Consider the following 12,035-nt stretch of genomic DNA (forward strand, 5'->3'; position numbering starts at 1 on the left):
ATTGCCTTTTTGGCTTTTAGTGAGGTTTCGAGGTGAGGGGTTTTTTACGCTTTTCTCCTAGTATAACAGTGCCATGTGAGGGCAGGGATGCACCCTTCCAATCAGTCTGATTTGAAGGGTGTATGCCTGTTGCTTCCTCCTCACACAGCCCTGCCAGCTCCGCCCCCCCCCGAAAAAATGCACCCAGGGCCATTGCCCCAGCAGCCCCCCCCCCACACTACGCCCCTGATAAAGGCTGCCTTTGAGGCCAATCTCCCCCACCCACCTGGAGCTAAGGTCACAGGCAATGAGGGGGATGCACAAAGCCCACCTACTCACAATTGTGCTGTGGCCTAGGGAAAAGAGCTATGTATGCCTTTATTTCCCACAGGTGTGCTGGTCCCGGGGGCTAACCGAGAGGCGAGGTCCGAGTCCAGTCCGAGGTCGATGGTGCAATATGAAGGTAGTCCGTAGAAGTCGAAGCTGGGTGCAGGGCAGGGCGTTAGGTGAGGTCAGGAGCTCCGGCAGGGAAGCAGGTCATGGATCAGGCTGGAACTGACAACCAACAATGTTGCTCCTGCAACTTGGGACTGGGGCTGGCTGGCTTTTATCTCCCCCGAGGCATAGGGTGGACCCGATCCTCAGGTGACTCGCCCCTCCTGGCCTGGAGGCGAGCACTCCTCCCGCAGGAACTTAGTTCTCTCCGCTTCTCTGCCCTGAGCCTCTGCAGCTCAGGAGAGGCTTGAGGGTTACCAGACCCAGAGGCAACCTCAGCTTCCTCTCATAGGGCTAAGAGTGGAGCACCTGCAGGCAATGGGTCCTCCTCAGGGGCCAAAGCAGACTCAGCTGGTGCCTGCACCTGAGGATCCAGCACAGGTGAGGACCCTTCAGGCTCATGCCCCAGCCCTGGCTCAGCTGGTTCTGGAGGCGGGGAATCCTGTACAGGCTGGGATTCCTCAGGTTCAGCCTCCGAATCAGATTCCCAGGCCATCACAACAGGCCAGGGATGGTGGGCACTGTAGTGACTGCAGTTTTTGCCTTACATTAATGTTGGTTCCCACACCAATAGTTGGTTCCTTCTGTGGGTGTTTCATTGGTTTACACTTTAAGTTCAACCCAGCCCTTGTGCCTGTGTCTTTATTTGGCCATCAGGTCACAAATGAAAATGTTTTAAATACTGATTAAAATTTTTTTTTATTTGTTCCAAAGGTGTGAGTAAATTATTTTTTTGACTGCTTCCCTTTGATTTGCTCCAGCAGTATCCCCCATTCGCCCCCATATGAACTGATAAGCCATTTGAAAAATTACCTGAGTTCTTGCATATATTTTTTTCTAGAGGAATTTTCTGATCTAATCTGAGAGGAGCTTTGAGAAGCTAAACCAGCATCTACAAAGGTTTTAATTGAAATTGAGAGCTTTTGAAAGTGAGTACAGTAGCTGTAACCATAATATTACCCGCTTTTGAGAAGGATAGATCTGTGCTCCTAAGGCAGAGATAACTAAAATACTATGCAGAATTTCAGATATTTTCAAAATGCAATCCTTCAATTATGCTAGGTGACCTGACAATATTGGGTGACAATTTAAATTAAGGTTTGAATAAAATGTCTTCTAGCACAATGGAAGATGGAATTAATGTTCCCTGCCTTATGAATAAATTCACCTTTCTAATAAGGTTAAATAATTGAATGATTATGGATGTTAATATGACAGAGGAGTCTTTCCAAGAAAATATATTTTCTCCGGGATATATATGACGGTATCTTTTTGAACTATCAAACTCCAAATAAAATAACTTCATTTCCAACAAAAGTTTATTCACTTACTTTTTTAAAAAAAGTTTACTCTAAAAAATAAGGTAGAGGTGAAAGGCTAAAGGTGGCGTTTGCATTCTCATGGATAATAATGGATAAAAAAACAACAACATTAAGCACAATATGATCATTTTTATTTCTCATTTCTTTAAAGAGACCACATGCTCATTTCTTCCATTGCTTGATTTTGACTGGATCACTTCATTAGACCACTGCTTTATAGTTTCATAATCACATTTGGAAACAGAGAAAGGTTATGGCCTGTACTCACATCTGAAAGAATTAAGTGATGAGATTATGGAAGGGCATATATTATATGATACATACATACATACTTTGGACTTGGCTAAGTGTACCCAAATACGGAAAATAAATTGATAATTCGTGTTAGAAGCTAGACACTGTTCTATAAACAGCACCTATAAAAGGAGTTTTCCAGAAGAAATACAACTGAATGAGGTGCAAAATGCTTTCAGAATGGAGGTGTGCAACAGGTTTTTTGGGTATGTTCATCCCATTATTTTAGATACTCAGTGCTGTTTTTGCTTTGCTTTCATTCAAACTGGATACATTTTGTAGATTATTTGTTTAACTAAACATATGTTTCATTTTCATTGGCTACCATTTTTTTAAAAAATTACTGCCAACTTTCAAAAGGTAGTGTACAGGAACTACCCTTAAAGCAGTCACATAGCATTTGAAGTATACACACTTCATAAAAAAAGTAGTTTGTGTCAAAACAACTTCAGTATTCCTTGAAATCAGATGAAGTAGACATATTGGCTGTTGTTTGTCAGTAATACAGGTCTCAATGGCAGACATCATCCTAGAGGTGGAAATATTTACTAAAACAAAATAAGATCAAGATAGAGTCACCATGGCACTGCATAAATACATCCTGAAATTTAGTGTAGCATGTGTGTGTACGAAATATATCAAGTCAATAGATATTAAAAAATTATACACCTCTCAATATTAGCCACCTGCTGTCTCTTCAAAAATAATCAAGTTACGTGGATAGAAAAATACTAGACTGCTTTGAGAATTTGTAGTCAGTGTTACTGATAATGAACTTTGAGGTCTGTTGGGATGTGCCTTTGAGCACAAACAAAACATCTGGTCATTAAAGGCCTGATATCACAACAAAGAAGACAAAAAGATTCAGACTTTGGCAGGGGTGCCGAGTTGAATTCAAATACCTGGGGGGGGGGACTCAGGTAAGGCCCAACCTGCATAATCAATCACAAGACACACACACAAACCATTTGAATGGCAACACCCATCAAATTTGTAGGAGCCTGGATCCCTCAAAATTTTTATTGGGGGGGGGGGGCAAAGGGACTTCAGCCCCTAGTAGTTGGCTCTTACAGTCTTTGGTAATGGTAGCTTATTATGTTAATGCTATAGTGTATAGTTCTGACTCAAGCCTATTATTTCAGGCAGGCATCCCCAAACTCGGCCCTCCAGATGTTTTGGGACTACAATTACTATCCTCCCTAACCACTGGTCCTGTTAGCTAGGGATGCTGGGAGTTGTAGTCCCAAAACAGCTAGAGGGCCGAGTTTGGGGATGCCTGCTTTAAGGCTACTTGTCCTACAACTTTTCTTTGCACAGGTGTGCACTAGTATCACAGTTTGCCAGCAATGTTTGAAAATCATACAAGTGCCTTCTTTGCTACGTGCACACTGTTGGGAAGTCATATGTCAGGGGACTGCCATCGGAACAGGGAAGGGAAGCTGAGGGGGAGTTGGTTTACAGGCAACCTCTGAAAATCTTGCGAAGCAGTTCCTTTTCCTGTGGTGGGGAAAGCCACACCTCCAGTGGAGAAGAGGAGAAGGGACCAGAGGAGGATGTTGGGAGCCTCAGCACCACTCCTGGTCAAGCCGGCCAGGAGGGAAGCATGCCTCTTCCGTCGCCCACCCTGCGCAGAGGTGTAAAATAAAAAGAAGGAAGGAAAAGGCTGGGGGTGACTAAGCTATTATGTTGGGGGAGGACCCGGAAACAACCACTCCCGGATTCTGCTAGCGATTAAGGCAGACATAAACTTGTGGTACTGCACTGCAAATAGTTTTGCACCAAAATAAAAACCTGTAAAAGACAGGTCGGAGCCCTGACTGGTTACTCATGAGCAACCACCATTGCCATCTGACATCATAATTTCATTTTCACATGGAGTTGATATACATGGGCTTTTCTCTCTAGCAGTGTATACTTCTGTGGAGAATCCAGTATTGTGTGACCCAACTTCACTTTCTGCTGCTACCTATGGGGCACATGGGGGACTGCAGGGGTGAGGAGAGGAATGAGAAATCTTGTTATGCAAGCTGAAATATATTCTGCTTATGCATGGAAAACATGGGATACAATTTTCTGTAAACTACAGTTTTGGAAGAATTTGCTAACAATTATAGTTCAAAAGATTTCTGGAACATACATGTGAATATTTAATGGAATAAGCCATTGTTGGTGACAGGACTGCATGCCTATCCAGTCAGAAGTAAGGTCCTTTATGTTAAATGGAAATTACTCACTGCTAAATGCGCATAGATCTGCAGTCCTTGAGAATTAATCCTCCTTTGCTAGAGGTTGCATGCCTTTTGATTTGGGAATGCTGTTGTCTGTTTAATGAACTTGAAGTGTAGGTGGCTTCCCACGAGGCAAGACACAGTAATAACAGCAAGAACCTTTATTGAACTAACAGAACTAGACAACAGAGGCAAAGCAACTGCTTATATATTTCTGAAGGCCTGGGCCACTTCCACTCCCAACATGATTGGCTATCTAAACTTTCAAGCTGCGAATCATAACTCAGAGTTTAAGGGCCAATGACAGAGTCCCAAATGCTGAATTGTTCTGTGATTGGATATCATGTATCGAATCAGAACACTGGCTCAGAATCTTTAGTACAGACTCAAGCTTAGGCAAACACAGACCACTGAATACATAACAGGACATGCCACATGATCTACATAATAATATTTCTTTTACCTCTCTAAGCCACATATTATATATAATGCTCACGAAACCTTCTTAACTGGTTTTGCCGGGCCATCTGTCAGATATTCTGTAACTGTGATTCCTGCATTGCAGCAGATTGGATGAAATTGCCCATCCAACTTCAATTCTATGACACAGTTGACATTAAAAATGCTTGACCACATGAGTGCGTTTGTACATGCTTAGCTACACAGACTGTGTGGACATCTTTCCATATGAGCAGGTTATCATGCGCAGAATCACGGCAGCAACTGCACCAACAGCTTAATCTAAAAAAATGGGCAATTATGTTTTCACTAATACCACCTATTTCTAACTTCACATTTTATTAAGACCGTCCTTTTTCAAAGAAAAGTAAGCAAAGAAAAAATATTTGAACATGAATATTTTAAAGCCTTCAGATTTAGTTCTATTGTCACCTTGCACTGTGCATTCAAATAGAGATAGTTTTCTTGCTTGGTTTTTCCTGTCTAGATATAACTCCTGGATTAGGGACAGTTTCACAATATGCCGCAATGGATAAGCTACCTAAAATCGTCTATGCGAGGCAGTTCCACATACTAAGGGGCCTATATGCATCCTCACAACTTATCAGGGTTCAGTTTCCTCAGAAAGGTGTATTTAGGATATATGGTTTATTTACACATATATGCAACCTGAGCCTATGATAGAGGGACTCACAGCATTAACATCCCAAGAGGTTCTTGCTTCTCCCATAGCCACAGCCTTGGATTCCAGCAGAAATCAGGCATGGTTCTTCCTCTCAGCTGCCCAGCCTGCAGCCTGCAGCTTCTCACTTCTAGTTCACACACAACTCAACTCTAGCCTTTGTCTTTCTAACCACCAGTGAGTTGAGGGAGGGAGGCCTACCCATTTTTATCTGGCACAGAACCACTTCCTTTGTTACCTTAGTGGCCCATACTTAGAGGGCCATTACCAAGAAAATTGTCTGGCTATTCCAGCAATTTGAATCCTTGCCAGAGCCAAGAATTCAAAGGGACTCAGACATACGGCATAACCGCCCGCTCCTCTCAACTCACAACAACATTTTTGCCACTCTTTTGTGGCATTATTTTATACACCAGCCGGTCATATTCAGTGCACATGGCAAGTGCAAGAAGTGCTGCTTCCAGAGCAATGTGTTTCATGTGCTTTGGCACAAAGCTAAACATTTGACAGTGTAACTTTGAGAATAAGGAGCTTCAGCTGCCTGGGTTCGCTCAAGAAGGAATGAAAATGCAAAAACACTATCCAAACAGCAGCACAGCCAGCAAACCAAAGAACAGTGGCTATGGGCAGTTGTGAAAAGTAAAAACAAACCAACAAACCATGATTAATTGTTTGGGGAGAGATGTTGGCTCCATCCCCCAAATCATTTCCAAGGTTAGTATCCAAATCTGTAGTACACTCAGGCCAACATTAATTTACACGCATAGACACACACGTAGACCTCCCTGCTGGGAAGAGAGCAGAGCAAAACTTAAGTCCTCTTTAATTATAGTCAGGGTGAAGGGTGCCCCCCCCCAGCTCAGATGTGAAGTGTGCTATTAAAAAGTTTTTAAAAGATTTAGAACTATCAGTGGAGTACCTCCAGATGCTTTATCAAGTCTTCAGATATTCATCAAAGAAGAGGCTGCCAATATAAACATTTAAATGATGCTCTTTGGGAGTTTTGTTGTTGTTGTTGTTGTTGTTACAATTAATAACAAATACTGTGATTTATTTTTGTCTCTTGCATCTTGCAGGCTTTCTGGATTTCAGCTGCCATCCTCCATAGTGAGCACAGGATCAATTATGACTCTCTGCTTCACTACAGACTTCGCTGTGAGTGCTCAAGGATTCAAGGCGATATATGAAGGTAGGGTTCAATAGCTATTTTTGAATGATCTATTGAAGAAACTTGGGAGGAAAAAAATGTTTTGAGGATGTATACGGAGTGGTTGGTGAGCCTGTTTTTCCTGTGGATTGATCTGAATCCCAAATTTGAAGGATTATATTTTGTTTATTGGAGTTACCTGTCTTGGTCATATCTGTACTACAATATATTGGAATAACATGTTAAAAATATGTTGTCAGTGAGTGGACTAGATTGGTATTTATTCAAACCCTTGCATGTTTATTTCAGCATTTTCTCTATATGGATTTGGTTTATTGTACATGATGTTTTCTGAATTCTTGAGAACTTGATGGATATGCATAGACTCCTGAATATGCATTCAAAAGTTGGTGTGTTTTCTAGGCACCGATTAATGTGCTTTTCCAGTAGGAGCGGGGAGTAATTAAGATTATTATTTTTTTAAAGAAACCACTACTACTATGATGTGCAGTTTCTATTCTGAGTTCAGATTTTCATAAATCTCTTTCCCCGGGGGTGGGGTGGGGGGGCGTAAAAGAGTTAAAATCATTTGCACAAGAACACTATATCTGAAAACAATGGAATTATTCCAAACTTAGTAGGGAGCAAAACTTGTGGTCATTCATAGCGCAGTTTTGTTTTGCTTATTTGGTTTAGAAAACAGCTTGCTCGTTTCAGAAAATGTTTGGCATGATAATGTTGATGTTTGTTGCTCTGCAGTTGTGAGGCATTTGATTCTGAAGTTTTGTAATGGTTGCCTGTATACATTTCCTGGTCGAAGTTTGTGTTTGCTTTGGCATGGAGAAGTGTATGAAAGAAGGCTTTTTCTAGAAATTGTTCAGTTTTGAAAATATTGGGTGTTCTCCGGCAAATAATAATCAAATAATAATTATACACACAACCCTAGGCCCAGGACTGGGCAATCTATGAGGCAACGTGAGACAACCGCCTCAGGCGGCAGGGTCTACCTGGGCAGCTATGCAGATGTTGACCTTTCTTCCTCACCCCCCTAATTCTGATGTAGCTCTTTCCTGACCCACTTCTTCCCTGACAAGGAGGGGGAATGCCATTTGGGAGTTTGTCTCAAGTGACGAAATGTCTTGGGCCAGCCCTGCCTCGTCTTTAAAGACATAGACTATTTACCTAAGCCTCTGGAGTTCATGGTGTGCCTTGGTGCTATGGTCTATGGAGGTGCTATGCTATGGTCTATGATCTATGGAGGAAACCCTATTATTTTGAAATCATCCTTCTAAGCTTCAATATTTAAAGATCAGTAACAACTCTTATATAGAATGCACCTAATAATAATACAAGTTATAAGGATTTGATAACTCATTTATTGGTGGCAGATAGAAAAACAAAAATAATTGTTATGGAAAGATATGTTATAGAGCACTATCAGGGGGGAAAACAAACCACTGTCTCCAAATGTTTGATTCAAGGAAAAGCACAGCAACAAGATTTTAGCACTCTGTGGTGGGATTTTATTCAACATACGATGGACACGGGAGAATATGAGGCAAACAATGAAGTGGTGAGAAGGGTGTGACTGGGGTGATTTACCCTAATTAATTATCCATAGTTGATGAAAACATCTGGAACCATTATGTAAGATTTAGATAAGATATATATTTGAGAGATGCTGTATTATTTGAAGCATTTCCGTAATGGTTTTCTGGATATGAAGTATAATATCAAATTGCACTTTTATTAGAAGACCCTATTTAGAAGACATAGGTCTCTGTGTATTTCTTCCTACTGGATGTCAGTTTTCTTCTAACCCATTCAGTGTGTGTTGGCTATAGGATAAAATATCATCCCTTGTGAAATTCCAGCAATGTCAGCCTGCGGCAGGGCTTTTTCTTGGGTGTGTGTGTGTGAGTGGAACTCACTGCAACTCAGTTACAGTACCTTTCAGGTGGATGCCATTGCCATTCTAAAGAGAAAGAGGGAGGTGTTTGTGCTGAGTTCCAGAACCCCTGTTGTCAATGTGGTAATTAAACAAATTCACCTAAATAAGTGCCCGATACTTATGCATAATTTTAGTAGAATTCAGCTGCGAAATGATCAAAATCAGGTGTCTTTTATTCTGAAGATTCTTAATCTGATTTACGAATTCCTGTGGGAAATTGCAGCATTTAGTTCCTCAATTATCTTAAATCTAAACTTTGGGGATCTGCAGTTCATTTAAAAAAATAATAATAATGTGTCACATCCTGAGGTCTCTCAGTTTGATATAAGTGGCTGAAAAACAAAATAATCATTTTTATATCTTCTACACTATTAGCTAATTTCCCAGAGGGTTTCTTCACTAGAGGAATTATATCCAATTTCTGCTTCCTTGCTAGTTGATGAGTATCTGCTTTAGCTCATTTTTCAAAATGTTTTTGTTGCAAAACTTGGCATGTTGGGAAGAGTAAAACTGTCTGCAGCCCCTGCCCGACACTTCCATTCATTTGTATATTCCACACACACAAAAGACTTTGTTTCCCCATCTGCTTCTGTAGGGCATGTTGCCATTATCCCCATTACTAAGGGAATTAAGGCTGGTGCTTCTTTACATTGGGATACACATACAAATGTTTGTACCACTGAGATGTCATGCAGAGGAACCACATCTTATTGAAAGCAATGCAGTGCAGAGGAAAAACATTCATGTTTAGATGTACAGTCAGATACAAATGTGGGTGTAGTTCATTTGCACTGCATTAGTTACCTTCAGTGGAATGTTGATTCGAATGCACATCCCAGTGTAAGGAATTTCATTTGCCTTGGCTATATTCTGTTAAAAAATAAAATAAAATTAGAACATTGAGAAAGGGACGCAGTGGCACTGTGGTCTAAACCACTGAGCCTCTTGGGCTTGCCAATCAGAAGGTCGGCAGTTCGAATCCCTGCAACGGGGTGAGCTCCCAGCTCCTGCCAACCTAGCAGTTCGAAAGCACATCAAAAATGCAAGTAGATAAATAGGTACCGCTCCAGCGGGTAGGTAAATGGTGTTTCCATGCACTGCTCTGGTTTCACCAGAAGCGGCTTAGTCGTGCTGGCCACATGACCTGGAAAAAATGTCTGTGGACAAATGTTGGCTCCCTCGGCCTGTAAAGCGAGATGAGCGCTGCAACCCCAGAGTCATCTGCGACTGGACTTAACTGTCAGGGGTCCTTTACCTTTACCTTTTTAACATTGAGCCACTGCTTTTCGCCTTGGTATGGCCACTGAAAGCCCTCAACACCAGCAATCTGAGAATCCTCAACACTGCCTCTGAGACCAACTGTGTGAGCTCCGGCAAGCAGGCAGAGTGCTTTTTAGTGAGGCAGGCAGTAAACCAGTAGAATCTCTAATCTGTCACAGTTACCCAGTGCCAGAAAGAAACATGCTACCCCCCAACCGGACAGAAAGTCTGGAGAGAGAGAGAGAGAGAGAGAGAGAGAGAGAGAGAGAGAGAGAGAGAAATCATATAGATCACAGCAACTCCCCCTCCCATCAAACCTTGTGTCAAGCAGTTAAGAAAATTGGATGAAAATGATTGTTTCTCTGCTTTTCATCCAAGCGTAGAGCTTTCTGAAATGCCTCAAGGGGCATTCTAGAAAGCTGTGCACTTTTCTGAGCTCGCCCACTGAGGCACAGGTCAGAGAAAGACCTGAACATTGGGACAAATCTCCTGTGTTATTCCTCGTAGTGGATTGGTATGGTGGGGCACTTTTGTACACACACACACACACACACACACACACACACAGAGTAAGCAGCGGCAGTTCTCCTGCTGGAAGGTCAGGTAAGCACCTCTGTCCTCACCACACTGTCCACTACTGGTCACTCCCAAATTCATCTTGCTGCATTTGAGAAAGATCTTGTCCAAGCCTATGCTAAGCATAAGCAATATCCCTTTTCATATACTCTGCAACACACACTCAATCCTAGGATGGCCACGTGTCCTCCTTTACAGAGTACAGTTGTGTATGAACCGACCCAGACCCTGCGCTTGTCACTTGAAGTGCTTCTCTATGTCCCCCATCCCAGAGAGGTCCGGAGGGTGGCCATAAGAGAACAGGCCTTTTTTGTGGTGGCTCCCAATTGTGGAATGCTCTCCCAAGAGAGGCTCGCCTGGTGCCATCACTACATGTTTTGAGACACCAGGCAAAAACATTCCTTTTTACCCAGGCCTGTGGCTAGTAATCTATTGCCTATTAAAGTGTGGGGAAATAGACTGTTATTATGATGACTGTTTTTATTAGAGTGTCTGTCATTATGTTTTTTAATCATTGATATTCTGTAATGTGTTTTTAATGTTGTACACCACCCAGGGGACTGACTTTTGAACATTTTTTTCACTTGCTCCAGTATTTTAAAACGTGGTGTTCTTGCGTGAGGCCATCAGCTACTCCCATATAACTTCCGTGGGAACAGAACAGTGTCTGTAGAATAGATATCTCTATACTACACCCTGCTGCATAGATTACAGCTCAGGGAAATGGCTTTTTTGTTAGCAACCACAAAGAGGTGGGCGTCATTTAAGCCTTTCCTCTGGCTTCTGTAATTAGCAAAATATTGATGCTGCTTGTTTGTAGAGAGAGAATTTTCTGAAACTCTTGATGTTGAACTTTTCCACACTGATGTTTTCTAATTATTATCTTACACCTTGATGAATAGCAAGGGTTTTTTAAAAATCTGTTCTGCTAAAAATATGAGCAATTCGCACATGCTATATGCAATATTATAATGTTATACACACACACATGACCACAGTTTCCTAAAGTAATCAGTACATAAGCATGTGTGCGTGCACACACACACACACACACACACACACACAGGATATGATCATATAAGACTACTGATGGATTAGTACTTCTAAAATTAAGCTGCAGAAATATAGTGTCATGTGGCTTGACTCTTCTATAATTAATATATTTATAATACACACATTTTTGGTATAGTCTTGCATAGGCTTTTTTCTTTTTTTAAAAAGGCAATGCACGGGTGACTCAGACATAGGCAGATGCTTGATCCAAGAGGCAGCCCAATGCAACTGAAGCATGATTGGATCAGAACCACCAGATTCCATGTATAAATTCATACAAAATGGATTCCTCTTCTACCTTCCTCTGACCATTTTTAGCTGTAGACAGTCTTGGCAGCCTCCATTGCTGACTTTAGTTTTGGCAGGCTTGCAATATTGTCTCTCTTCATGCTATATCGCAGTATGTGTTCTCTTCACCTGGCAATAGAACCACACTCTGTGCACGAAACATTAGGATTTGTATTTTGAAAGGAAGCTAGGAGAAACTGTTGCCCTTGAGCTCAGTCCCTTATCCAGTGTCCAACCTGATTTATGTTTTCCACTGCAGTGATCACCTAATCTGAACCTGAATGAAGTCTTGCAAAATGAA

General features: G+C 41.7%; 1 protein-coding gene across 2 annotated transcripts in view; it reads left to right on the forward strand.

Annotated features, from left to right (window-relative positions):
* The window catches only part of CSMD1 (CUB and Sushi multiple domains 1), a 940,367-nt gene that overhangs the window by 299,161 nt on the left and 629,171 nt on the right, over positions 1–12,035 (forward strand). For both annotated transcript variants that reach the window (XM_080998891.1, XM_080998892.1), the window contains exon 3: positions 6,536–6,648. In XM_080998891.1, coding sequence (XP_080855017.1) covers positions 6,536–6,648 — 113 coding nt within the window. The remainder of the gene's footprint in view (positions 1–6,535; positions 6,649–12,035) is intronic.

The sequence above is a fragment of the Podarcis pityusensis genome (assembly GCF_964106645.2).
Source record: "Podarcis pityusensis genome assembly, chromosome: 3".
NCBI lineage: Eukaryota > Metazoa > Chordata > Lepidosauria > Squamata > Lacertidae > Podarcis > Podarcis pityusensis.